Source organism: Bubalus bubalis, chromosome 6 (assembly GCF_019923935.1).
Source record: "Bubalus bubalis isolate 160015118507 breed Murrah chromosome 6, NDDB_SH_1, whole genome shotgun sequence".
Taxonomy (NCBI): domain Eukaryota; kingdom Metazoa; phylum Chordata; class Mammalia; order Artiodactyla; family Bovidae; genus Bubalus; species Bubalus bubalis.
This window is the reverse complement of record NC_059162.1, coordinates 93670653-93698429: the sequence shown is the minus strand read 5'-3', so window position 1 is coordinate 93698429 and position 27777 is coordinate 93670653. Positions and strand designations below refer to the sequence as shown.

Here is a 27777-nt window from a genome sequence, read left to right as displayed (position 1 = left end):
AAGCACAGAAAGTCTAAACTGCAGTGAGTGTACAAGTAGATTTTTGGAAGGGATTCCTGACAACAGACCTGGGGGGGTTAACTTCCTTCCCCAGTTCTACTGAAGATCGTGAACCAGCCTGAGCCCAACCCAACAGTTTTGCCTCTTGGTCTTCCTCACAGATGAGAAATTCCTGGGTTTTGTCCTTAGATATGAGTACCGGAAGGGTTCTCATGGGGCCCAGGCAGAGGTTCTAAGGGCCCAGAGAGCTGTCCACCTCACAGGCCCCTGGGCTCCAGGACCAGCCAGTTCTCGGTGACCATCTGCACATCTTGGCCACTCAGAGGCTCCCGCAGCCTCACCTTCACCTCCAGCTTGCCCCCAGTGGGCTTCCTTCCATCCAGCACCTGTGAGGACCGTGGAGAGGGAGATGGTAACTGAGAGGCGGGGTGGGGGCAGGCAGCTCCCTGGGCTCACAAGGTGAGAGAGGAGCTCAAGTATCCTGCATGTCAACAGAAGAGTCTCCATTGCAGGACAACCCCAGCCTCCTGCTGTTTGGGTTCTGTGGTTTTAGGTAAGTCTCAGAAAATACATCAGTCCAAATAAGCACCAGTGCTCTGAAGTGGAGGTGAGAAATCTAGAGCTGTGCTTACTCAGTTTGCCCCACGGTCCCCTGGCAACTCCTACATGGCAACTCCCAAAAGAAATGCGCTGGCTTTAAGGCACAGCCTGAGAGCCACTGAGCCCAAACCCTCGGTTCACAGATGGCATGAGGGCTACAGTCACATGGTCCACTGTGCAGCAAGGTCAGGACATGCCTGCCTTTTCACCCACCGTGCTGCTTCCTCCTGTGCAGAAGAGGCAGCTGGAGAAAGCAGTGCCTCAGGCTCTGAAGTCTGACCAACCTCACTGGGGCTGATACAAAGCAGGCCCCACATAAGAACAACTCTCCAAGCAGGCAGAGGCAATGCAGCAGGAAAAGCCTCAGCCTATGAAGGCACCAGCCAAGGTCTGGGCCCAGCTCTGCCAGAGACCCTTCCTGTGGATCTTAGTTGCTATCGTCAGGGGCACATCCCTGTGAAATTCAGTGAGTTCAGGGCAGCTTAAGGAGCTGTCTGGGGGTGATTCCTAAGTAGACTAGCTGTGTTCTGGTAGGTCCCTCCTTGGAAATACCTTATCAACTTTATGTCCAGAGTTCTTTCTGCTTCATCATGTTGCCACAACTGACTCAACCAAAACCTGCTCCCAGATACCTAGGAATCTGTGTGTGCCACACTGACAGCATGCCCAGGCCCCTCAAGGGAACATGAATAGCTCGGAGTGTTACGGGAAGAATACAGCTACTTCCTTTCTGACACAATGAAGTTTTCTCAGACCCTCTGTACTTCCTCATTTGTGAAATGGGAATAGCACATACTCTACAGCACACTTAGGGATATTTTTACAGGCATCAAAAACCTACAACAGGGACTGATACTCAGAGAATGTTGGCCCTTTGCTGGCCAAGTCCTCCAGTTTGCCCACCTTACCTCCACAATCTCTCTGATCTCACACTCATTCTCCAGCCGCTCCAGTTTCAGGTGGGCTGTGCCAACCAGCTTGTCACTTCTGAAGAAGGATCTGGAAAGCCAAGAGTCAGCAGAGGACTGGACTGGGCAAGGACAGCAGAAATGAGCTGGCTAAAACCAGCACAAGAAAACTGAAGCAGGGGCAGTGGCACCAACAGAAGCCAATCCTTCCTCCCGGCCCCTTGGCAGTGTGAGCAATGGGCCCTCACCCTTTGTGGAAGATTTCAAACTTGATTCCTTTGTTTTGAATCACTCTCCTGAAGCCCCGGTGGTTTCGGTTGATATTTAGTTTGAAGAGTTGATCAAATTCTGCAAGAGGGAGAGAAGGAGGGACTTGGCTCGCAGGGATCTCCTGACCACGTGGAAACTGGCCCACTTGTCTCCACTACGTCGTTCTGCCTGCAATTCAGAGCCACTGCCACCAGAGGGAGGTAGAGCATCCAAATCCTGGCTTTGAGGTTCACCTGGACCGTTGTTAGACGCAGATCATATCAAAATGGGAGTCAGGATTCCTGGCCTCAAGTCCCATTTCCACCCATTTTGCTTTAAGGCCCTAGGCAAATCCCTTTACCTCTCTGAGCTTCAGCTTCCCCAACTACATTCGAGAAGTAGTAGTAATACCGGCCTTCATCTCCCAAGGTAAGCAGACCAAGTAAGAAAATAGATCTGAAAGTACTCTGGACACAAGTGCTGCACACAGGTATCAGAGGGGGAGGGGAGGAAGAAGCAGCCCTCGTGTAGGTCCTCACCTGGAGAGTTTGTGTTTTTCACCACAGCTGTTTTGTTTTTTTGAGCCTGGTCCTAAAGCAGTGAGAAGACAGAAGTCAGGACAGCTTGAAAAAAACAGATACAGGCCCAGGAGCTCTGGTTTACATCAGTGCTGAGGGAAGGGACCCCTAAAGGGGATGAGACCAAGGGATGGGAAGAAAAAGAGCACAGGGCCATGGAAGGGAAGATGGAGCTCACAGGACCCTACTGCTACTGGAACCTCACCGAATTAGGGTAGTGGAACTCAAACCGCACAAAAGCATCCAAGTCGTCAGGGGTCACCCCTAGGAAGGAGGAGGACGAGTCAGGCATACAGGGAGTAGCCAGGAGCCCCAGCACTTGATGCAGAGGGAGAGCCAGTGCCTCCTACTGGCCAGGGCTGGAGTGTCTGGACAAGAGAGTAGGGGTGGCCCCAGGGCTACCTGGAGGGGCTGGGAGGTTCATTCCCCGGACAACAATCAGATGCATTTCTGTGCTGTTGAGTTCTGCAAAGATCCTACAGCCGGAAAGCAAGGAAAGCAAAGTGAAGGAGAGCAGTGGGAAAAGGTTCCCTCTTCCAATGCCTGCCTATCCAGCTGGGTGGCGGCCAAGAGGAGAGTGGGCCCAGGGAGGCAAAACCTGAGTCTGAGCAGCAGAGCTGGAGTGAAGGCCTCGGTCTGTGACCCTAGTACAGGGCTCTTGCCCCAGCGACCACACAGCTCCGAGCCCCTCCTCACAGGCAGGCACCACGTCCTGCCCCTCTCCAGCCCCAGGGCCTATGTCAGGGCCAAGCCCGAGCAGCCTCACTTAAGGGGCCTAAGTCTCCACCCCTGGCTCCCAGCCTCTTGCCCAGTCCTGCATGGAGCTACGGTCTCCCTCAGGCTTTGGCACCTCACAGTCTGGAAAGTCTTCAGCTCAAAGTGGTGGCTGGGAGGGTCCAGGCCTTGAGCCTGGGCCAGCTGCAGGATCTCAAGCTGCTGCTTGCGGTCTTGAGCAAGCTTCTCAAACCTGACAGGAAAAGGTGTGCATGTCAGCACGGCTGTGCTCATTTCCTGCTTCCTACCCCACAGGCTCTGTCCCCAGCCCTGCACTTACCGTGTGGTCTCAGCCACGTTGCCCTGGTGCATGAACTGCTTGGAGAACAGCAGACACTTCTGAAAACAGGAGTTCAGAGTGACTCCGTGGACCAGAACAGGACCCAGCTAAGTTGGCCTTCAAGGCCTGATTTCTAAAAGCTCCAACCTTCTGTAGCCTCCCCCTCGCCTTCTCCAACATAATAACCCAAGGTCACTGTTCCCAAGTCCCACTGCACTAAGTTTTTGCTGTTTGCTCGACTGGGGACAGCCATTCCCCCAAATGCCCTTAGCAAATTCCTCTTCTTCCTCATCACTTTAGCAACCAGACTTGCAGGCAGCCATTCAGATAGATACACCGAAATATACAAATACTCCTCAAACATGTCTTTCTCCCATCTTCAAGGTAATTCCCCCTCCACTCTGTTGTTTGAAATTCATAGCCCTGCAAGAGGGGTATTAATCATCCTATTTTACAGATAAGGAAAATGTGGTTTAGAGAAGAGAAATTCCTTACCCAAGATCTCACAGCCAGTAAGGTGAAGAGCTAGAATCTGAACCCTATCTTGCCTTTCGCCAAGAGGAGGCTATGGACACTGCAAGGGGAGGACTCACCTCATGTTGCTCCAGAAGCATTTTTTGTAGCTGGGCATACACCTCCTCAGCCTTCTGAGAGAGTCGCAGGTCCTCATGGTGGATCAGGATGAAGTCACCCTCCTCATCCGTTAAGGGTGAAGGTACCTGTCCAGGTCACAAGGCCCCTCAGGGGCCCTCAAGAGTCAAATTACTCCTCTACTGAGCCAAACAGACCAGAAATCTAAACTAAATGTTTCTCCAGCTTCCAGCAGCCTCAAGTGATGGGAACTCATTGCCTGCCATCCTATCCCAGTGCAATGCTCTGTTTCTCACTGGCCTTGCCCGGCCTGGTCACCTCTCACCACAGGCAGGCCCCCAGGGCTCTCTTGGGGTCATGGGACAGGGAGACATATAAGCAAAAGAGTTCTCAGCTGTCACCACATCCTATTCAAGTCCCCCCTCCTCCAAGCAACCTTGTTCACAGTCCTGCTCATCAAGACTGCCACCCACCTCTCTGCCCGACAAGTCCTGCTGCTTAACCAGGCGACACTCACCTTGGAGAGGTCCACAGGGCGGCCAGCTCGCACCTGGGTGATCTGAGCCTCAAGGGATTTGGCCACCCGCAGATGGGCTTTGGCCTGCTCCAGGTCCCGGCCACGTTTGGCCTGCAGGGCTGCCCGCTGGTACTGCAGTTTCCGTGCCTCCAGCAGGGCCAGCTGCTCTCGTGCTGGAGGGAGGGGACACAGGTGAGAGCCACACCGCCTCTCACTACAGCCTTCCCTCCTCCATCCCTCTTCTCCCCAACTCACCAGATGGACTGAGCACCTCCTTAGAACTCGAGGTCTTGGGCTCGGGCAGGGACCGCGATGAAGGGACGAGAGGCTGTGCTGGCTTCTTGGCCACTGGGGCCGGGGCTGGGGGCTCATCCTGCAGGTGCCCAGGAGGCTGTCACAGGGGTTCTGTTCCCCAGCCTGGCCATGGCAGCTCCCTGACTCAGGCTCTCTTCGTAACACTGTGCTACTCACTGTGTGACCTGAGATGAATGGCTTTCCCTCATGGACCCTGGAGAATCTCAGAACCAGAAGTCTTACAAGTTCTCTGCGCTAACCTCCCAATGTGAGAGAGTAGGGGAAAGGGGACCAAACTGGGCTCTGAAGTCAGAAAGACCTTGGTCTGAATCCAGCTCTGTTAATTCCTAGCTGGGTGCCCTGGCCCAAGTTTTTTTCTCTATAAAATAAAAGCAAAAATATCTACCTTGCTGGGCTTGTTAGTACGGACACCAATGTCTGGGTTTACCCCTCATCGGCTGTTTCCCCCCAACCCTGGAGTCGTGGGCCCTCAGCCAAACCTTGTTGTCACCCTCCTCTTCCTCTGCTGGGGCTGTCTCTTCTGCGGAGGCCAGTTTCTGGGCAGCTGCTAACGTAGCTGCCATCATATCCTCCTCGGTAGCCACGGTGGGCTCCAGGCCAGGTATAGGGGGGAATCCTGCAGGAGAGAGACACTGGGAGAGGGTTCAGGGAGCCTTGAGGATACATCAGGCTGCTGTGGGTCCTACTGGGGTCTTCCTGGGCATGGCTGGGATGGGTAGTTTCCCCAGGTGGAGGCTGATGTGTGAGGAATCATTTCCCCCTCCCCTCCATCCTGCTCAGAGACCTCATGAGCCCCCAGGCCAAACCCCACTCACCTGGAGGAACAGGTAACTCGGCAAAGTCAACTTTCCGTCCCGCCCGGTGGGCTCGAATGGCATCTTGATATTGCTGCAAGAGAAGAGAGGGAGGGACCTATGGTGGGCAGCGGTCACAGGCTCCACTCAGGCAAGAGGCAGGAAGAGGAAGACGAAGACAGCAGCCCCAGGAGGAAGGAGAGCCCTGAGACAGCAAGAGCTCCAGAGACGCACAGACGAGATGAAGACTCAAAGACCAGGGAGCAGACGGACAGCAGCTGGTCAAGGAGGCAGGCTGTAGCCCACCTTGGCAATGCGCTCGTGCATCCGGGCCTTGCGCTCATCCCCACTGCCCCGCGCTTGGGTGCCTGCCTCGCGGTACTTGTTCAGCCTCTGCTGCAGGGCATCCAGCACTGTCTGTGGCTCAGCAGGGGCCACTTGAAAGGAGAAAGGAGACAGTGTTAGCTCTGCCTGCCTCCCCCCAGGTCCCCACTCCACAGTGTCCCCAGGCCTACCCGGGGCTGCTGGGATGTCAGAGGCCATCACTGGGTGCATTCGCTCCACTGCCGGGGGTGCATCTGAGGGCGCTGTGGGGGCTTGGGAAGCCTGTGGAAGGGGCTTCAGGTCTGGGGAATCCAGAGCACAGGTGTAGGTATGGGTAGGCATGCTTGGCCAGCCCCAGCCCTAGCCTGGGCAGGCTGCCCCCACCACCCCGATACTGACCCTCTGGTGATGGGGGCATGGCACTGAGGTCCACAGGCTGCCCCTTCTCCAGGGCCTCCAGGACAGCAGCAAATCTCTGCGGTAGGAACAAGGCAGGAACATAAGCCAGGGAACCCCAAGGATCTGGGCTGAAAAGCCCCCACAGACCAGTCTCACTGAAGCTTGGCCAGGTCACCGCTCACAGCTATGAAATGAGGGGCTGGACACAGGGCCTCCGAACCAGATGCCATACCTTCCCAACCCTCATGAGCTCTCGGGCACGGTCTAGGTCTCCAGCCCGCTTGGCATTCAGAGCAGCCACTTTGTACTCTCTCTGTCGAGCCAACAGCAGGGCCCGTGGGTCTGGGTCTGAGTCGGGTGGGGCAGAAATACCAGGGCTGCCCAAGAGGCTTGTCTCAGGCTGGGAGGGGTTATCTATGGAGAAACAAAAGAAAATATCAAGGTCAAAGAAGGTCTCCAGTGCCTCCAGGTCTGGCTAGCCCGAGAACGTCTTAGGGAAGTTGTGACTGATGGCCACGGACAACGGCAGGATGGGGAGGCAGGCCACGGGCCCTGACCTTGGGAACTAGGCCAGGACCTGACTGTCTCCAGATACCTGGCTCCACGGAGGGGGCAGCTGGGGGTTCTGCTTCAGGGCTCCTGTTGGCTGTTTCCTGGGGGGCCAGGGGCCTCCTGCCCAAGGCCACTGGAGGCGGGATCTCATCCTCACTGATCTTTTTGCCTTTCCTCACAGCAGCCAGCTGGGACTCCAGTGTCTGAGAGAGAAAAGAACCAGAAGCCTAGCCAGCCACCACGGACTGCAGCCTGCTCAGACAGGCCAGGGGTCCTTCACCTCCACATTCTGGTGGAGCGGCTTCCCCTCCGCTGGACCAAGCTCCTCTGGTGCTTCACCCTTCACTGCCCTCAGCCTCACTCCTCCCAGCGCTAGTGCCCAGCCGAGCCCAACGCACCTTCAGGCCGCGCTCACAGCGCCTGGCTTTGGCCGCTTCACCTGCCTCCTTAGCACTGGCCGCGGCCTCCTGGTAGTTGCGGATCCGATCCTCCAGCAGGGCCTGCAGCCCCCGGGGCCCTCCAGCCTGTGAATACTTCAGTTCAGGGCCTGGCCACTCCAGGGCTAGGCCCCTGCCACTCCCTCCTTGCAAGGAAGCTGCCCCAGAACACGAAGCACCTGGATTCAAGGAGAAGGAGGGCCTAAAAGCTGGGAGACAAGACTCAATGGAGAGGCCAGAGGCCATGTCAGAGGCAGACACAGAGGTCCAGACAATCTGTGGAGGCCGGGAAATGGCTGTGGGGGGTGGTATGGGAGAACAGAGAGGCCTTTCAGGCCGGCAGCCACCAAGGAGTTTCTCGTGCTCAGTCTCGGCTTGGGGCAGCTGCTGGAGGAGGGCGCTGGAAAGGGTTATTACTGCAGTGTTCCTAGACAAGCTGTGCTCCACATGTGTTCTACATGGGTATGTAGGCACAGAGGACACAGCCAAAGGCACACTGGAGACCTCCAGAACCTACCTGAGCTGCTGGGACTGGAGATGTCAAGATAGCTGCTTGCCCCGGAGGTTCCACATTTTCCTGTTCCTTCTCCTCCTCAGGGCCACCCAGGCTGGCTGTCTCATCACCATCCAGTGCCCCAGCCTCCTCATCTGTACCCAGGACCTCCTGCAGCTCCGTCTGAGGAGACACAGATCCCAAGAGTTGGGAGCCTCATGATCATACCCATGATACGACCTGAGAATAAAGGACACTCTCCTCCAGCTGTATTTCCCAGCATCACTCACTGCGCCTGCAAGTCCCCTTTAACAGAACACTCCTACACCCTTCCAATCTGATCAGGGACAGCCCCCAAAACAGTGAAGCCTCTGGATCTGAGAATCCCCAAGTACAGAGCTCAGATGTCAGGACAAGGGCCCAGGAAAGGCAAGGCACTGGCTCAACATCAGCACACAGAGGGACAAACCCAGGCCTCCTCCACAGCTTGACCACAGAGCCCCCGACACCAGCCTGGCAGACGCACCAGCAAGTCTGCATCCTCCTCCAGCCCTTCCTCCTCTTCCTCTTCTTCCACATCCCGCATGCAGTCCGCTGCCAACTTCTCAATGTGGGCCATAGGCAGGGGGGCTGGGGGAAGAGGGTCACAGAGGGTCAGAGCAACACAAAAGGTTCCCGAGGAGTAGAGGATGGTCTTCAGTCCACTGCACTGGCAGATACATCCAGGTAGCTTCCTTTCACAACCAGAGTCCCCACTCTGCAGGGAAACTTTTCCAGGCCCTCCAACAGGCATCAGGCTACTGCCTTCTCAGCCCTTTTACTGTGGCAGTTATTCACAGACATAGCCATCCGTTCCCCCTAGCCACCTTTCATATATGAAGATTTTTAACATCTGAGCTTCCCAATGATTCCACAAAATAGGTAATACTAGGAATTCCCTGGCAGTCCAGTGGTTAGAACTCTGCACTTTCACGTCTGAGGATCCAGCCAGGGAACTAAGATCAGATAAGCTGCGCAGCACAGGTACCACTCCCCCCGCCCCAAAAGTAATATTATCCCCATTTTACATATGAGTAAACTGAGAACTTTATTAATTTTCCTAACATTGCAATCTTGGTAAACAGCAGAGCCAAGATTCAAACCCAGGCTCATCAAACCCAAAGCAGGTCTGCACTGAGAGAGAAGTGATGGCATGGTTCTCCCAGACCAGTCAGTCCCTTCACGGTCTTCTCCTTGCCCTCGGCTCAGGGACACGTGGGATGGGAGATGGCTTTCTCTGAGGGCTCCTGGTTCCCTCTGGCCTCCCTCACAAGGCTTCAGGTCTCTGTCCTCTTCAAGCTGGGCAGGAAGATACCACTTATTCGTTCATTTGACATAATTTCTGCGCACTCATTGTGTGACCGATTCAGTCTGTGCTGAGTCCCTAGCCTGTACCAGGCCCAGAGACTCTGACTGTCCAAAGGGAGAGGGTACAACGCAGGAAGGAGTGAGCTCCCCACACACAACACACAGGCAAGTGAGCAGAGCAAGATGGCCTCTCAGAGGGAATGCTGCAGAAGGCACAGGAATACCAGAAGGACCAGATGATCTGGGCGGCTCCCCGTAGCTGTGAAGAAAGGCCCGTCCAACCACCTGCCTGAGCCCACCTGGTCCCAGCACCAACTGTGGCAAACTCACCCTGCCCCTTGGGTGCTGGTTTCCTGCCTGTGGTCCCTACTTCCCCAGTGAGGGCCAGCAACTCTGCCTCCAGGTCCCCGTCGTCTTCAGCCTCCTCCACCCCCAGCAGCACGTCCTCGGGGCTGAACTCCACAAAGAGCCCGAGCTGAGAGCAGAGAAGATTTCTAAGAACCATACAATGAGGAGAGGGTGGAGCCCAACCCGGGAGTCAATCCACAGGAGCTAAGCGGCTCCCTGTGGGGCCTAAAGTGCAGAAAAGGAAACTAAAGCCTTCCCTGGGACACTCATCTCCCTGGTGACTCTACAAAGGACCCAGTAAGATCACACTGCCATTACTACTACTAACAATAAGAGAACCAGCTGCCAGGCAGGGTACCTGGCAGCCTACGTGCCTATCTTAGTTAATCTTCAAAATCCTGAGGTAGATCCTATTTCCTTTTAAATTGTGGTAAAACACATGTAACATGAAAATTACCATCTTAACCATTTTTAAGTGTAGAGTTCAGTGGCATTAAATACATTCACACTGCTGCTGCTGCTGCGAAGTCGCTTCAGTCCTGTCCGACTCTGTGCGACCCCAGAGACGGCAGCCCACCAGGCTCCCCCATCCCTGGGATTCTCCAGGCAAGAACACTGGAGTGGGTTGCCATTTCCTTCTCCAACGATTGAAAGTGAAAAGTGAAAGCGAAGCCGTTCAGTCGTTTCCGACTCTTTGCGACCCCATGGACTGCAGCCTACCAGGCTCCTCCATCCATGGGATTTTCCAGGCACACTGTTGCATAAATATTATCACCATCTTGCAAAACTGAAACTCTACACCCATTAAACAATTCCCCATTTCTCCCCTTCCCACCCCCAGGGTAAACACTACTCTACTCTCTGTCTTTATGAGTTTGACTTGGAGAAGGCAATGGCAACCCACTCCAGTACTCTTGCCTGGAAAATCCCATGGACAGAGGAGCCTGGTGGGCTGCAGTCCATGGGGTCGCTAAGAGTCGGGCACGACCGAGCGACTTCACTTTCACTTTTCACTTTCATGCATTGGAGAAGGAAATGGCAACCCACTCCAGTGTTCTTGCCTGGAGAGTCCCAGGGATGGGGGAGCCTGGTGGGCTGCCGTCTATGGGGTCACACAGAGTTGGACACGACTGAAGTGACTTAGCAGCAGCATACTACCTAAAGTGGGTCCTATTTTTCTCTCCATGTTCAGATGAAACTGAGACAGCCCTGTAAGTGTGGCAGGGCTAGAATTTAAAAATAAGGTCTTAGGGGATTTCCCTGGCCATTCAATGATTAAGACTCCATGCTTCTACTTCAAGGGGAGTAGGTGTGATCCCTGGTCAGGAAACTATAATAAGATCTCACATGCCACAAGGTGCAGCCAAAAAATTTTAAAAATAAATAAATGACGTCTTGTGACTTGAGTCTATGCCCTTTATCCTACCACCACCCTTACCTGCCTCTTTTAAGACAGTAACAATAGGCTAAGAAGTCTCAAATTGGGACCCGGAAGAAATAAAGGGAGAAAGGGAGCAGGCAGATCCAATCGGAACACCCTAAATTTTGGTGGTTCCTGAACTCTCTGGGTCGTTCACATGGAGGTGGCCATTGCAGGAGGAAGCCTGGGTTGAAACACAAGAGAGTTCAGGCCTTAGCTTCCACATGTGTGTGGCAGGGGCTGGTCCAGAGGGTCTCCATGGGTTCTGCCAGCTTCAGGAGGCATGGCTCAAAGTCACTAGACTTAACAAGGAAACCACACAGGTGACCCAGTTTCCCCAAATTGTCAGAGACCCTTACCCTCAGACTGACTCAGAAGTGAAGGTGAAGGAGACTATATCCATACCTGCTTGGCAGCTGCCACACCCTGGCCACTGGCCTGAGGGCCCTTCCGAGGTCTTGGCCCTGGCATCTTGGCAGCCTGGATACCTGTCTAGTGGGGAGTGGAAGAAACTCAGACTGGAGCAGCTTACAAACCCCGCCCCCAACAGGTGTGGTTAGTAAACTTCCAACTCAGAGAAAGAAGGCAATGCTTAATACGCTTAACATCCAAGGCTGAAATACCTAAGCTGGAAGTAGGGCACTGAAGCAAGGAACAGAAGATGGAAGGGAGGGGACCACCTATTAATACCATTAAGAGGGGAGAGTGGACACAATCAAAAGTCACTGAACTGATTTAATCTGGATTAAACCCAAGAGGTTGAGTGGTGAGTGGCCTACGAAGGCAGATCAGGGACGTTAACTCCAGGTACAGGGAGGGTGTAAGGCTTGGCAGGATTCAGAAAGGCTCTAAAACTGTGCTGTTAAGCATGGTTGCCCTATGTGGCTGCTGCTATTTAAATTTAATCAAGTTAAAGTTTCTGTCCCTCAGTTAGTGGCTACCATGGGCCAGCACAAATAATGAACATTTTCATCACTGCACCAAGTTCTATTGGACAGTTCTGCTCTAGAGAATCTGGACTCGGTATTCTGGTTCTGAGATCTCACAACCATTCACTGGACCTACAATATGAGACCTTGTGCTAGGCACCCGGAGGGCAGGAGTGGATGTGACAGGCCCTCAGCTCTCAACGAACATTCACAAGGTGGAGAGCCCCTCACCACTGGACAAAACCCAAACAGGGATGTGCCAGGCGCCACGGCTGCCCAGGGCCGGCCCTTATACAGCAGAGAGAGAAAAGGTGATGCCTGTGCTGAGTCACGAACATGTTGAGAGGGGTGAAGGGGAATAGGATTCCAAACATAGGGAACAACCTGATAATGGTTCTGAGGTGACAACAGCTTGACTTGCACAGGGAAACTAAGCTGGGATTAGTGCGGCATGCAGTGTGAGACAAGCGAAGCTGAAAATGTTAGCAAGGGGCAAATGAGAAAAACTCTGAAGCCTAAAGCAGTTTGAGCACGGTTCTGAAGGCAAAGGACGTGAGGGGATGAGGTCGGTGATTCAGAAACATGCGCCCTGGCTGCAGAAAGGACGGAAGGACGGAAGGAGGGAGAACGCAGGCTGGAAGCCGTCTCGACACCGAGCATCGTGAATCGGTCCCGGCGAAAAGGGGAGAGGCTGAGGGACCGTGGGGATGGTGTTGGGGAGGGAGAGAAGTGGACCGATTCCAGAGTTAGAGGGGTACCACCAGCAGGACTCGGAGATTAACTGGCTGTGCGCGCTCTGGAGGAGGCGCTCAGAGTGACTCCAAGGCGTCAGATTTCAGTGACTTGGGTGTACGGCGGGTGGTCAACTGAGCAGGGGACACGAAGTGAGTGGGTCGGCGAGACCCGCCAAGTCTGCGGCTTCGGGGGCACCCGACTGGGAGCAGCGGTGCTGGACCCAGACGCAGGCACTGGAGAGAGGAGGGCAGGGAGTGCGCAGGGGAGGCGAAGCCGGGGACCCCACTCCCGTGGCAGGACGCGCCGCCCTGCCCAGCCCTGCCCGGCCGCCTCCATCTCCCCCGCCGTCCCCTCCTCTTCCCTCGCCAGAGGGCGGGTTCGCGGCATACCTCGCGGCGGATCCGAAACCGATCCGGGCCTTCTCCCGCCCGGTACCGCCCAGGCCTCCCGCGGCCCCCTGACCGCCGAGGCAGCCGTGACAGGAAGCGCCCCGGCGGGAGACGCCTCGCGCTCTAACACGTGACTCCACGGCCGGTGCGGCGCGTATCACGCATGCGCAAGGCGAAGCGGGCGTGGCGCTCCAACAGGTGACTCCAAGGGTGGAGTTCTCAGCGCGCAGGCGCCTTCGGGCAGGTAACGCGAAGTTCTCTGGGAGGGTCTTTGGGCCGTTCCACGTTGTTCCGCATCTGGAGCAAATGCAGCAGCCTCTCCGTCTGTACTAGCCCATTTACAGGTTTCCCGCCAACCTTCCTCCGTCACTCCCATTCCGAGGTTGCTTGGGTGCACGCTCACCTATCTAGCTTTAAGTCCTCATCTCGCTCCTGTCGGCGGGGAGGGGAGGATGGCTGCGGCCGCCGCCCTATAGGAGTGATTTCTCTGCCTTACCATCTCTTTCGGTGTACTTTATAATTTGAGTCTCTAGGAAAAGAAGCTCACAGATTCCTCTTAATCTTGCAGCATCTAAAGGTACCTTTTCTAATCAGAAGGCGGGTTTAATCTTTAACATATGAGAGGCAGTACTCATCGCACCTCTTTATAAAGTCAATTCAGACAGTTTAATACCAAGTTCTGACTCTCCTACCCTGCAAGCCAATGCAATGTAAGGGTGGGTGGGGGGAGAGAAGCTACCTACCACCTGGAACCTTGCAAATCGTTTCCTCCTGCCTGTTTCCTAAACTTCTGAATTATCTTCCAGTTTCCTTGGACAAAGAGCTTTTCTACCTCCTTACTTCTTTTTGGTGATTTCTCCGAGGAAGAGACAGTCTTTACTATTTTATATTTTAAAAAACCCAGCTTTTCTTGGCATACCGTTTGGCATGCAGGATCTTAAGTTTCTTGATCAGGGATCCATCCAGTACCGCGGCAATGGAAGTGCAGTCTTAGGCACTGAACCGGCAGGGAATTCCACATCTTTATTGTTTTAAAATGGAAATTTCAGGGAATCCCCCCTGGCAGTTCAGAGGTTAAGACCGGGTTCTCACTGCGGAGGGCCCAGGTTTGGCGCGGCAACCAAAATCCCACAAGCCACACAGGGTAGCCAAGAAAAAAAGTGTTAGAAGTAAATAAAGTGGAAATTTCACTCCCATATTTCTTTTCATTTGAAAATATTTTACAATGAAATATTTAAGACATTAAAAAATGGACAATATTTAACATTCTCTAGAATGCAAGCTACTTAAAAGAAGTTTTTGTGTTTTAAGTTATATCTAGAGCAGTGCATGGTACATAGTAGGTACTCAACGGTTTCTATTTCTTGTGTGAGTTAAATACATGGGCACTTAAATTTGAGAAATATAGTTGAAGCCACCCGTCCACCTCTCATGTTGCAACCCTTTCCCAAACAGATATCCACTCTCCTAATTTTGGAGTTTATTATTCCTGAGCATTACTATTGCTAGTAGACATATTGTAATATGTTTTGCTATTTAACATTGTATCCTTATCACTGCCTGCACATATTTTTCCTTAACTCCTTTTTATACTCAACCTTGGTTTTAAGCTTCATCCATTGATCTTACTTTTCATTTCTGTATGGTATCTCATAGTATGAAAATAATTCACTTTTCTAACGGCTTGCCATTCCAGTGCTATGGGTGTTCTTATTCATTCCTTGTGTATATGTATGCTTCTCTAGGGTGTATTTCTAGCAGTGGAACTGCTGGCTAATAGGATTTTACAGACTAAATATTACCAAACCATCCCCAGTGCAGTTGTCCTACTTTACACTTACATCAAAGAGGCATTTGGGTTCTAACTGTTCCGTATCACCATGGAAAGATGTTTTAATAGATACGGAAGTGTTTTCACTTGCAGGCATCTTTTACTATGTTTCTAATTTGTTGGCCATTCATATTTCTTATTCTGTGGATGCCTTATTTACCCATTTTCCCTTTTTCTTATTGTAAAATACTTTATTCTGATACTGACCCTTAGTCCATTACATGCAGTTTTAAATATATGCATGTGTATTAGTGGCAGATGTTATAATTCACTCAGTGCCTTATCATGATTCTCCTAATGAGGACATTCTTCTACACAACCACAATAATTTGTCACACTCATAAAACTTGACATTTACATAATCCTATTACCTAATATGAATATAATCCCTAATAATGCTTATAACTGTATTAATGTCTTAAATCCATGACCCAAAGTCCTTACATTTACTTAGCTATTTAACTCTTTTTATTAGGTAAGTTTTGATTTACCTGATAATTCTTTTTAGCAGTAGGTTCACAGCAAACATTTCTGGCAGGACTACGATGCAGATGCTGTGTTCTCAGGACCTGCCATGAGGCTTTTAGGTGTCAGTTTGTTCAGTTGTTGGTTCATCAGAGTTCACTTGCAAAGTTATACAAAAACCCTACCAAGATTTTAATTGGCATTTATTTAGATTTAATTATTTAATTGAGATTGAGATTAATTATCTCTATTATTAATAGATTTATTCCTAGGTTCCTTAATTTTTTATGCCATCTAAATAATTTTTAAAGATTTTTTTTATGATAGATGGTACCTTTTTAAAAATTCCATTTTCTACTTATTTGTTGCTAGAGATTATTTAGGGAGAAGGCAATGGCACCCCACTCCAGTACTCTTGCCTGGAAAATCCCATGGGCGGAGGAGCCTGGTAGGCTGCAGTCCATGGGGTCGCTAAGAGTTGGACACGACTGAGCGACTTCACTTTCACTTTTCACTTTCATGCATTGGAGAAGGAAATGGCAACCCACTCCAGTGTTATTGCCTGGAGAATCCCACGGACGGAGAAGCCTGGTGGGCTGCAGTCCATGGGGTCGCACAGAGTCGGACACGACTGAAGCAACTTATCAGCAGCAGCAGCAGGGATTATTTATTACTGATATTATTTCCAACAGTTCTTTTTTATACATTAAGTATGTTACGCTCACATTGTTCAAAAGTTAAAAGAAACATAATGACATACAGTGAAAGTCTTCCTCTAACCCTGAAGGTAGCCATCTCAGAGGCAACCAATATAGCTAATTCCTTACTCTCCTGGAACTATTTTATATAGATATAGTAATTGTGTGCATGTATTTATATACATGGTATGTTACCATTAAATAAATGGCAGGGCTACCAACAGAAATAAAAGCCAGAGAGAGGGCCTACTGTAGGAAGGACGGTGTGTGGTTTTATAATTTGATATTTATGATGACTATAAAATTTCCCAAACACCCCAGAAAAAATAAATGATTTAATGGAAAATCCCAAAATACATGACAGTCATTTCCACACTTTGCTACAATGATTCCATGTGCTTAGAAAAAGGAAATAGGGCTCCTTAAAAACAGATCACAGTCCTTCCTTGTGAAGCCCTTCACTCCTCTTTCAGAGCATACAGCACATCATCCTGGCTGACATTGAGCCGCACCCGACGGAGCACGTCATTCCTGCTAGGCTCCACGAGGAGGAGACGGCAGGCGCCCAGGCGAGAGCACACCGCCATCGTCTCCGACATGGTGGGGTACGGGAGGCCCTCCATCCTGCACAGCGCCACGTGCTGAATGTACACCTAGAAACAAAAAGCAAACCTGAGGTCAGCTAGTCATACGGGTAGTCCTGTATCCAATCATTATTTCTTTTCGGAAACTGAGACACTTCTTTTCCAGGATACTCAGGACCCCAGAAGGGAACCAAGGGGTGCCCCACTGGGATGAAAAGACAGGGACAGAATGTAGTACTGGCCTCAGGATCAGAAAATAGCAGGTCTGAACCCTGGTTCTACCAATTACCTAAATAAGCAAACGGGGCCAGTTATTTCACTTTTTAAGCTTCAGTTTTATCTATTAAATATATGATATTCCTCATGAGTTAATAGATATGAAATGCCTAGTAACTGTTACAGCTGTACAAACAGTCCTCATCTCCAGGGGCTGATGGTTCCAATTGAGAGTGTCATAATTCAAGTCAAATTTTGCTATACGGGCATTTTTTCTTGGCAGAAACAGTGAGCAGATGCCCAGGTATGACCCTTGGAAAAGTCAAAAGTCCAGAGAGAATACAGGACACTCTGCAGAAGAGCTGTCTCAGGCTTTAGAAAACCAGTAACAGGCAAAACATGATTAGCAACTAAATATTTAAAAACAGAATTCAGGACTTCCCTGGTGGTCCAGGGAAGAGCCCACCTGCCAACGCAGGGGACACGGGTTCGATCCCTGGTTCAGAAAGATTCCCCATGCCTCAGGGCAGCTAAGCCCAGGCACCACACTACTGAGCCTGCAGACCGAGAGCCTGTGCTCTGCAACAGAAGAAGCTGCCACAATGAGGAGCCCGAGCCCCGCAACAAAGAGTAGCCCCTGCTCGCCGCAAGAGAAAACCCAAGAGTAGCAACGAAGACCCAGAGCAGCCAAACATAAATAAATGAAGAAAAGCTGGAAGGAAATGTTCTCCTGACTTCTCTATTTATCTAAAACATACTCATACACACAGACATACAAACTGCTGGGTATACACTCAAACATCTTTGGTAATTCATCTTCAAAGGCAGCCCAGTACCTATGCACACCAGTTTCAAACAAACCTCGCCTCTGCCAGTGCCCAGCAGCCAACTTAGAACTGGTGCAGACCAGGGGAATCGACTGTTTAATTAAAACAAAGCATAGCGAAGGCCTGAGGCAGGCGTTGACGTGATGTGATTTCTGCCCAGTGCTCTGAATGTCAAAGTGAAGAAATTCAATGAAGCACCGGTAAATGGCAGGAGTGACTAGGACTCTCTTAAGATAGCCAAAATGCCTTGTCATCTAATTAGTGACTCACATGAATGGATGAAAGAGATTCCCACTGTCTCTACCTACTATCCATCGAAACCACAGCCAAGGGAATGGGCTTGGCAGAATCAGCGGGGTAAGAAGACCCTACTGAACTTGACTCTAGTGGGGCCAGGTGCAGAGACATGACAGGTGTAGCACAGTGAGCGGCCCCGGCTCACTAAGGCACGAGCCCTGATGATTCCTTTACTTGAGATAATTGAAATTATGCTCAGGGCATTTGGACTGGTCTTTGTGATTTGTTTTTAAACAAGGCTTGTTCTAAGAGCCATGCCTCCCACTATACCATAAACTGTATCAGGGCAGTTTTGTTCATCTGTGAATCTCCCACTTGCATAAAAGTATCTGGCACATAGTAAAGCTTCAATCTCATGTGCAGAAATCATTTGCTGTAGGTCTCTTCTCAGGCAATTCAACATGGTTTTATTTTATTTTCAATATACCAGCTCAATAAAAATGAGCTGGTTTGATATTCCCATGTATTTTAAAGGCACTAGACCAAAATCTAGGGTTTTTGAAAAACAGATCAATCACCTGTTGAAATGTTGCTTCCTCCAGTCCTGATCGACGGAACTCTGCAAGGATGGCTCTCAGGAAGCTCTGTTCCAGAATGGAGGAATTTCTTAAAGAAAATGAGGAAATGTGAATTCTCCGAAGTAGCTGCACAGTAAGTCCCCTACATGTGAACCTTCAAAGATACGAACGTGCATCTGGTTCCAGCAAGGAACCAGAACCTGTGCCGTCAACCTCAAGGTGAGTGAAGTGGCAGCGTGCCCTCCATCTCCTATTGCTGATGATCCCAGCTCTACCGTCTCCCACCGCCTCTCCCCGCTCAGTCAGTAAGTCTTCCTGCCTGTTCCCTGGTTGCCAGCTCCTGTATGCCACGTGTTGGACTGTACTGTATACTCTTGTAAGATGAAAAAATGTTTTCCTTATTTTGTCTTGTTTTTTATGTATTATTTACGTGAAAATATTATAAACCTATTACAGTACAGTACTATATAGGCAATTGTGTTAGTTGGGTACCTAAGCTAACTTCGTTGGACTTATGAACGCACTCTCAGAACGGAACTCATTTGTATGTGGGGACTTCCTATACCACCAACCTGGAGAAAAGTCAAATAAAGATATTCTGTGTCTTAGAGAAAAGACAGGAAAAAACTTGGAACTGTCTCCTCCTATGTTCCTATATTATTTGGCAAGGATTTCCCTTCCCCCACCAAGTCTCATAATGATATGAAAAATACCACTTTGGAAGTGTGGGAACACAGCAAGTATATCTGGACATGTACCAGCACTCCCATTACATGGCTGAGTACATCATTCAAAGTCAGAGAATAGCTACTTCGATCTTATTTCCACAGCACTTTACTTCATAAACACCTATAGTGTAACTCAATATATCATACTAGGATTACATTTCTGTCTCTCTGACTAGACTATGCCCCTTAAGAAAAAGAACAGCATTGTCAGTAAATGTAGGTTGAATGAGTAAAAGCTTTGAAAGGAAAACATGCTTCCATGGCCCTCTTCAGTGGTCCTCCAAGGGAGGTTGAGAGTCGGGAGGCAGAGGGTCTTACTTGATGGCAGTGATATATGATGATGAAAACATCTCATCTATGGCTTCTAGTAAATGGGCTGTAGTAACCAGGCCAGGGGAGTCGGGCTTCTGGCAGGAGAACTCACAGATCTCTGTCGCACGCCTACAAATGTCCAGGCAGCGTCGTGCATCTCCAGAGAGGGCTGCGACCTACAAGAGGCAATATTTTATTCCTTGAGATCCCCTTGTCCTCTCGGTCCATGAGAAAAACCAACTGATTCTGTGTTCAGCTAAAAAGGAAGGTAGGGGGACTTTCCTGGTGGTTCAGTGGTTACAACTTCACCTTCCGATGCATGGGGTGAGTGTTTGATCCCTGGTCAGGGAGTTAAGATCCCACATACCTCTTGGGCATGGAACAGAAGCAACACTGCAACAAATTCAATAAAGACAAATGGACTTAAGCCTGAAATTAAGTACTTAGCCCTTGCTGGGAACGTGGTAGGAGCCCAGGTACACTGTAAATTATCATACTGTGTCTGGAACTCTTCCCTGAGTCCACACCTTTGTCTTGGCTTTACAGATAATTCCAGAATGGAAAAGGCAGAAATTCTCAGCTGTGTTTAATAATAGAGACATGAAGAAGTCTACAAGAAGAGACCCTTGGCCCAAGATTATTATTGAACCATCTGGGAAAAGAAGGGTCTCTTCCTTGCATAAAGAGAAAAAGCCAAGAGACTGAAGTGGAGCCTATTTTGCCACAGTCTGAGGCTCGTAGCACGTGGTCAGTTTTGGAAACCACCTGGCCAATGGCTAAATGAACCAGAATCAAGAGGGAATGAAGCCATGAAACTGGAGGACCCAGAGGAATCCGTGATTAGGTGAATCAGACCAGTCCCCCGTGCCAGCAGCTGTACTTTTGTGCCTGCCCTTCCATGTGCACCGGGGCTGAGGGGCTCCTGGGCTCCCTCACGGGGAAGCCTTGCACTTTAAATTGCACTGAGGGAACTCCTGGACTCAGCACTGTCTGCAGGGACCTCTGTTTCTGTATCCCAAGTGCTTGCCAGCAATGCCGTCATTTGCCTAACAACCACTGCAGGCGATGACGCCTGTCTGATGGTATCCCCAAAAAACTATTTTCTTCCAAAATTTATACAACATCAGGTTTCAAAAAGCAAACTGTAGGGATTTCTCTGGTGGTCCAGTGGCTAAAACTCTGTGGTCCCAATGCAGGGAGCCCGGGGTTCCACCTCTGGTTGCGGAACTAGATCCCACATGCCACAGCTAAGTGTTCACATGTTGCAAGTAAAGGTCCTGTGTGCTACGACTAAGAGGCAGCACAACCAAATAAACAAATAAATATTGAAACAAATCAAAAACAAAGCGATAAGATTAAAAAACAGAATCGCAAATTATATAGGTATACACACACACACCAAACTAGGACATTAAAAAGAGTTATTTCTGGGAAGTGGGATTATAGGAGTTTTTTTAATATGTTTTCTATTTCTGTTTTAAAAATTCAACTATAAGACATTCAAAATACTTTTGGGTCACTTTTCCAGTGACCCAAGACAGAAATATGAACAGCAGTGTATATTATTCCCTCCTTCTACTATCCCATATTCAGCTGGTGAGGATGTCCTGGGGGTGTTTCCTATCTTTCCTCCTTCCCTCATGTGAAGCAGCTCCATACAGTGGATAATAGGGACTCAAGGGCTGCTGCAGAGGCCTAGAATCAGAGTGGGCAGGGGACCCTGGGAAGCAAGAAAACACCCAAAGCAGTTCCCCCTCCAAGGGCATGAGTCTTGGTGACCATAAGCACTCTTTTTGACTGCTGCTGGTGTGAGGGAGTCAAAAGAAAAAGCTGGGGCCACCAAACATGGAATCTGAGAAGACCTTGCATAAACTTGGGGTCCAGACACCACACCCCCAGTATGAGGGTGAGTGACTCTTCATGCAGAAGGGATGGCAAGAAAAATGGCCTGTGTGACTTTGGTATTAGCGGGGAGTGTAAGGGGGAAAAAACCCTCTGAGTCTTTGCAACTACAAGCCCTCATGTGGATCTGCAGCCCAAATTTATGTTGTGTCTCCTAAAAACCCTCAGTGAAGAATTTTGTTTAAAAATGGTCCCAGTTGGCAGTGCCCCTTGGTAACTGACAGAAGCACAAAACGAACTAAATGAATTCAAGTTCAACCCAGGCCTCAGTCAACTTCCAGATAAAGCTCTAAGGAGCAAAACACAAAAAAACAAGGAAACAAGGCCATACAGACATGGCCTTGTTTATAGAAGTAATAGAAGTAAACTCACAAAGACGTAAGATATCATAACTACAAGATAAACAATATAGGTATGTTTCTTTTTATGTTAAGGAACAAAAGAGAGGTTTGAAATTACAAGCAAGAGTTTTGGGTAAAAACAGCAGCCAAATTTGAAGCCTTCTGAAACAGTATTTAAAGACCAAGAACCCTAAATAAGCAAGCAACTGGAGAGCAGTAAACAATGTAATTCTGAAAGTTAGAAAGAGGTGGCAGGGTAGTAGTGGTTGACTTAGCTGACTGTAGAAAGCCCAGTCCTAAATCAGTAGTGAGGAATCCAAGAACAAACCTAAAGCTACACTAAAAATCTTCAAAACACTGAAACTGTTAGTGGTACTGGAACTGGGGGTAAAGGGGGAACTTTGTCTAAAATGAGGAGGACTGGTTGAAAGTTAAGAAACTGATGCCCTAGATTAGGAGTCAAACTATGGCCTGCCACATGTTTTTGTAAATAAAGTTTTATTGGAACACAGCTTTGCACATTTGTTTACGTGGCTGCTTTCACAATATAAGGGCAGGACTGATTAGTGGTAACAGACCATTATGGCCCACAAAACCTAAAACATTTACTACTGGCCATTCACAAAAGAAGTCTGCTGACCCTTGCCTAGGCCTCCCCCCATTTCATGCTGTTGGGTGAACATTAGAGCAACTGAGGGCTCTGTGAGAAAATGTTATGCCTTGGTAGTTTGTGCTGTTTCCATAAAACTCTCTGCCCTGGAGATTATCCCACTTATACCACAGCAGGAAACCAGAAATTTATTCTCAAGGAAAGAAAGTTTATCGACCTGGAACACTAGCAATTGTTGCCAAGGAGGGGATGTCCTTTACTAAATATAGACAGTTACTCTTTGCATACTGAATTTGAAGACCTCCACCCTCCCTGACTCCAGCCCACCTGCCCTGGTCAAAGGAAGAAAACCTCAAATAAGTAGGATGGTATATAAAAGGCCCATTCAGAGGGGGGAAAAGAACTTTTAGAAATTGTATGACTGCAGGGGTAGAATTGATGCTTTTGAACTGCAGTGTTGGAGAAGACTCTTCAGAGTCCCTTAGACAGCAAGGAGATCAAACCAGTCAATCCTAAAAGAAATCAGTCCTGAATATTCATTGGAAGGACTGATGAAGTTCCAATATTTTGGCTACCTCATGCAAAGAACTGACTCATTGGAAAAGACCCTGATGCTGGGAAAGACTGAAGGCAGGAGGAGAAGGGAACCACCGAGGATGAGATGGTTGGATGGCATCACCAATGCTATGGACGTGAGTTTGAGCAAGCTCTGGGAATTGGTGATGGACAGGGAAGCTTGCCGTGCTGCAGTCCTTGGGTTCACAAAGAGTAGGACACGACTGAGCAATTGAATTTAGTAACTGAGGGGTGGAGAAACTCTACCCAATAGAGGGGGTAGAGTAACTTTGAGGTTCTCTCTCCTGGAAAGCATAGCTTGGAGATAAACACCATATCTGGCTCTCTGCTGACCCTAATACTTAACAGAGTGTGCAGCTCTGAGCACGTGTTATAGACGTGTTGCTGCTATAGCCATTCAGAATTCACATTGTTTCTGGCAAGAAACTAGACAGAAGTTTACAATTCTTTTAGGTGCTGAAATACTGTGGCTGTGTGGTTTCTTTTGTTTAGTCCCAGGTAGACGTTTAACCTGCTTTGTTCCTCAGCAGCCTCGGAGAACTCTTAGTGGAATCTCAACTGGCATTCTCCCAGTGCGCCTCAAGTGGGAGAATGCCACACGTCATACCCACCACAGAGCATGCACCCTGCTAGGCACATTACAGACATGGTCTCATTTAATTCCCACAATGACCCTATGACATAGCTATTATCATTCCCATTTTTCAGAAGAAAACTGGAGCCCAGAAGTTTTAAACTAACTTTTCTATAACTTGCTACATACCTATTAGTGTTCAAACCAGGTTTGTCTACCTCATTGACTATGTTGCTCTTCTAATCATACAAAACACTCTGAATCAATTAATCTTCGTGTGTATATATATATATAATTATATATATATATATATAAAAGCCCATCATACTCAGAGCCTTTTAATAATTAATCATACAATAAGAAGCTTAAGGAATTTTTCAGAATTTCATTTCTATTTTCTGGAATTTGTTTTTACAGGACTTCCTAATTTTTTCTTCACCTCCAGAGCACCCAGCCTAGGGCCTGACATGGGCAGGTAGTCAGCAAACACTGTCAGTGTGGCCAGAGGCACCCCAAAGGCAACTCACCTTCCTGGCTACCAGCTGGATGGCATCATCCTCAAAAGCCTTTACGTGTCTGAGTCGGGACAGTAGGATCTGCCGCAGCTGGCTGTGAGTATAAGGCTGGAAGCACATCCTGGTTAGACCCTGGGGAGCCAAGGCGGCAGAGGAAGAAGTTCATGGATTTCCCACTCGGGACAGTCCTGGTGGAAAGCCACTTGCAAATCCCCCAAACCAAGTCTCAGATAACAATTTACACATTTCATCCCAGGACTACCACTGCTTCCTGCTCCTTTTGTTACTGACAATGGCCTGTGGCACCCTGTAGGGCAGTAGTTCTCAACAATTTTTTCATTTAGTTTAAAAGAAACTTTTATTCTACCGGAATCATTTACTAGTAGATCTGAGCAGAGGTGCTCTCATTAGAGCTAGAGGGAGGATCTTTAGCTCTGTAACATCGGCTGAGCTTCTGGTTTCACTTCTGCTGAACCACAAGGTCCACAAGGCCAGAGACCAGGTCTGCCCTGTTCACTGCCACATTCCGTGCATCTAACACTGCCTGCCAAGGGGTAAGCACTTAATTTTTTTTTAAAATAATTAAACCTTTAGTGCTCTGTGCAGTTTGAGTGCAGAGGTAGTAGAACCCCAAGAAGATACATTTGCAGAAAACCATGCAACGGCGACATATTTAATTCTAATGTAGAGATTACCAGAATTTCAGAAATAACATTTCTTCCTTTTCCCCATCTATTTTAGATTCCTATGTATTCATTTTTGCAGAACTCCTTGGCCCAGCTTCTGGGACTATAAGAACAGCTCGAGAATGGCCCTACCAGTCGGCTGGACACCCGGTTCATCATGATGCGCTCTGGCAGATCCATGGTGTTAGCAATGGTCAGGACCACAAGGCGGGCCTCCTTGTGAGTGGGCCAGTCAAAGAGATTGTACATTACGTCTTGCTTCTGGGTCCACAGAAGGTCAAGCTGCCAAGAAACGGAGAGAGACACAGGGTCAACCACAGAGAACGAGCCAGGCCCCCAGGGAGAAGCCGGTTACCGCTGCTTCAGCAGCATGTGCCCTCAGGTCACACCACCTGAGCAGCAAGGATGTCGATGGACACATGCCCCTCCCCCAACCAGAGAATGTGCCCAAGTGAAGGAGAAGGGAGCCAGGACTTCCCTCCTGCCTTGTATCTGCTCCCAAACATCAGTCCAGAGCCACTGCGGTCCTCCCGTGGGCGCCTTCTCACCTCATCCACAAGCAGCACGGTGGTCTCCTGAGAGGACCCTTGAGAGCGGAATCGCTTAGCCAGCAGCGCTGCTGCATGGTTGGCTGTTGCCCTTCTACCTGTCAGCTTCTGCAGTGAGGGGAAAAGAATGGGAGTGGTACACTCTAAGGATGTGACTCCCCTTTTAAGAGTTTCAAGTTAAGTCTGCCTATAGAGGAAGCTATTTAGCCTGAGGACTTCAGTATCCTACCCTCTGCCTTCCACCAGGAGGAGAAGAGAAGGCCACAAGAGACATAAATTGTGTCTGAAATGCACATGAGCCACAGTTCAATCCCAGAAGCCTCTCCAGAATCATCAATGCATGACTGGACGTTACTTGTTCTGGGACAGCAGCTCGTGAGTCGAAAGTCCAGCCTACCCTTTTCCAGTGTACTGCCATGCCTGCTGTATACTAATGGTTTTCACCCTCCTGGTAAGTACTAGCTCCCAGACTTCAAGGTCCTTGAGGGCATGAATTCTGCCTTCTTTGCCCTTTCTACTGCTACACATACAGCAAGTTGAAAACATATTATATGCATGAAACTAAGTATACCTTTCCCTTTTCATGTGCCACCCAGAAACGATATTTTCCAGAAAGCCCCAATCGGAATTCCCTGGCAATCCAGTGGCTGAGACTCTCTGCACTTTCACTGCTGAGGGCCTGGGTTGAATCCCTGGTTAGGGAACTAGGATCCTGCAAGCTGCTTGACCAAAAAAAAACACCCCAAACCAAAACAAAATAAACCAAGAAAGCCTAACAAGCTCTGCTCACCTGCAAGATTTGCACGTAGACTTGGTGGGGTTCTGTCAGCTTCATGCCATTGACCTCAATGTATTGAAAGGGAGGAACTTCATTGGCTTGGGCTGCCTGCTGCAGGCAACATATCACCTCGTGCACAGTGGCAGTCTTCCCTGTCCCAGGGACCCCGGAGATGTACATGCACCTGGGGCGAGAGAAGACCCCGGGCTAGGCCTGTGTAGCTGCGTCACACTATCATCAGTTATGAGTATGAGAATATATGCTGAAGGAAGGACCCCTGAAATATGGAGGTGGGAGGAGTAAGGGTCATTTTGGGAAGCTGATTAGAGCAGGACCTGTTTATATACAGTCATTCATTCCATAAGCAATGCTGTATGCAAAATGGCTCCCCAAAAAGGCCAGAGTTATTTTCTGTGTAAGACAAAATTTCTATAGAAATACTGTGATAACAAAAGCTGCTTCAGCAGTGAGCTTGCCTGTTTTTCCAACACTAGGGAAAGGCTGCTTGGTTGAACTGCACCTGAGAGGGTAACAGGCAGGAAGGCCAGGGGGGATCCAAAGGGAGGAAATAGCCTGCAAGTGTCAGACATTTTTCTCTCTCTTAAGCGGCAGGAGGAAACAAACTAGCGATATTTTTCCTTCTCTATACAACTTTAAAAGGAGGTTTCTCTTAAAATACTGTGCAGCCATAATGACACCTGGTTTCACCTGAAGTTAACTATTCTCAAACCTAGAGATAACCAATGCCTTTTTCTTATGGAAATGTCTGTCTTAAGCTATGCTAATGTACTATGCATTTACCCCAAACTCTGTCTTCAAGTCGGTTCCTCCTCTTGGCTCAGAACCTACTTGACAAACCAGTATGTTATTCTCAGATATTGTTCCCCTAATCTATGTAAATGAAACTATTTGTATGGTTGTCTGCCCTTCTTCAAGATTCAAGTTAATCATTTTATGGCCCAGGATAAACCATGTGGTGCCAAGATTATCCCAAAATGCATCTTATGGGTGAGGGGCCTGGTGCCATTCTGAGTTTTAAGACATTCCTTTCTTTCATTAACAGACTGCTAGTGACTATATAGAAAGTGAAGAGGAACTAAAAAGCCTCTTGATGAAAGTGGAGAGTGAAAAAGTTGGCTTAAAGCTCAACATTCAGAAAATGAAGATCATGGCATCTGGTCCCATCACTTCATGGGAAATAGATGGGGAAACAGTGGAAACAGTGTCAGACTTTATTTTTTTGGGCTCCAAAATCACTGCAGATGGTGACTGCAGCCATGAAATTAAAAGATGCTTACTGCTTGGAAGGAAAGTTATGACCAACCTAGATAGCATATTCAAAAGCAGAGACATTACTTGGCCAACAAAGGTTCCTCTAGTCAAGGCTATGGTTTTTCCTGTGGTCATGTATTGATGTGAGAGTTGGACTGTGAAGAAGGCTGAGCGCCAAAGAATTGATGACTTTGAACTGTGGTGTTGGAGAAGACTCTTGAGAGTCCCTTGGACTGCAAGGAGATCCAACCAGTCTATTCTGAAGGAGATCAGCCCTGGGATTTCTTTGGAAGGAATGATGTTAAAGCTGAAACTCCAGTACTTTGGCCACCTCATGTGAAGAGTTGACTCACTGGAAAAGACTCTGATGCTGGGAGGGATTGGGGGCAGGAGGAGAAGGGGACGACAGAGGATGAGATGGCTGGATGGCATCACTGACTCAATGGACGTGAGTCTGGGTGAACTCCGGGAGTTGGTGATGGACAGGGAGGCCTGGCGTGCTGTGATTCATGGGGTCGCA

At 49.1% G+C, this 27777-nt stretch overlaps 2 protein-coding genes and 1 long non-coding RNA gene across 9 annotated transcripts in view; 1 reads left to right on the top strand and 2 right to left on the bottom strand.

The window, feature by feature from the left end:
* Positions 1–19: 19 nt before the first annotated feature.
* Positions 20–13117, bottom strand: CC2D1B (coiled-coil and C2 domain containing 1B). Of its 2 annotated transcripts, none has more exons than XM_025288756.3 (24): positions 12980–13117; positions 11332–11418; positions 9489–9633; positions 8338–8441; positions 7836–7994; positions 7280–7405; positions 6925–7084; positions 6562–6743; positions 6330–6405; positions 6122–6232; positions 5913–6043; positions 5628–5700; positions 5292–5428; positions 4753–4870; positions 4498–4670; positions 3983–4108; positions 3390–3448; positions 3186–3302; positions 2738–2811; positions 2541–2599; positions 2297–2348; positions 1757–1856; positions 1509–1599; positions 20–386 (listed from the first exon to the last, which is right to left on the bottom strand). In XM_025288756.3, the coding sequence occupies exons 2-24, from the start codon at positions 11395–11397 to the stop codon at positions 258–260; spliced, it is 2568 nt and encodes an 855-aa protein (XP_025144541.2). In that variant the 5' UTR covers positions 11398–11418; positions 12980–13117; the 3' UTR covers positions 20–257. The 2 variants fall into 2 exon arrangements, with proteins under 2 accessions (XP_025144541.2, XP_025144543.1); XM_025288758.3 differs by having other exon boundaries at positions 4753–4804.
* Positions 13086–27108, top strand: LOC112585672. 4 transcript variants are annotated; one of them, XR_003110201.3, is made up of 6 exons: positions 13086–13223; positions 18440–18634; positions 20002–20299; positions 23876–24069; positions 24715–25658; positions 27049–27108. It is a non-coding gene; the product is annotated as an uncharacterized LOC112585672 (long non-coding RNA). The 4 variants fall into 4 exon arrangements; XR_006551915.2 differs by lacking the exon at positions 27049–27108 and having other exon boundaries at positions 23904–24069; positions 24715–24854; XR_006551916.2 differs by lacking the exons at positions 20002–20299; positions 27049–27108 and having other exon boundaries at positions 23904–24069; positions 24715–24854.
* ORC1 (origin recognition complex subunit 1) overlaps positions 16289–27777 on the bottom strand; it is a 37455-nt gene continuing 25966 nt past the window's right edge. For all 3 annotated transcript variants that reach the window (XM_025288752.3, XM_025288753.3, XM_025288751.3), the window contains 7 exons: positions 25998–26169; positions 25208–25315; positions 24792–24941; positions 23986–24105; positions 19462–19631; positions 18416–18503; positions 16289–16626 (listed from right to left, as the gene is read on the bottom strand). In XM_025288752.3, coding sequence (XP_025144537.3) covers positions 16432–16626; positions 18416–18503; positions 19462–19631; positions 23986–24105; positions 24792–24941; positions 25208–25315; positions 25998–26169 — 1003 coding nt within the window. In that variant the 3' untranslated portion in view covers positions 16289–16431. The remainder of the gene's footprint in view (positions 16627–18415; positions 18504–19461; positions 19632–23985; positions 24106–24791; positions 24942–25207; positions 25316–25997; positions 26170–27777) is intronic.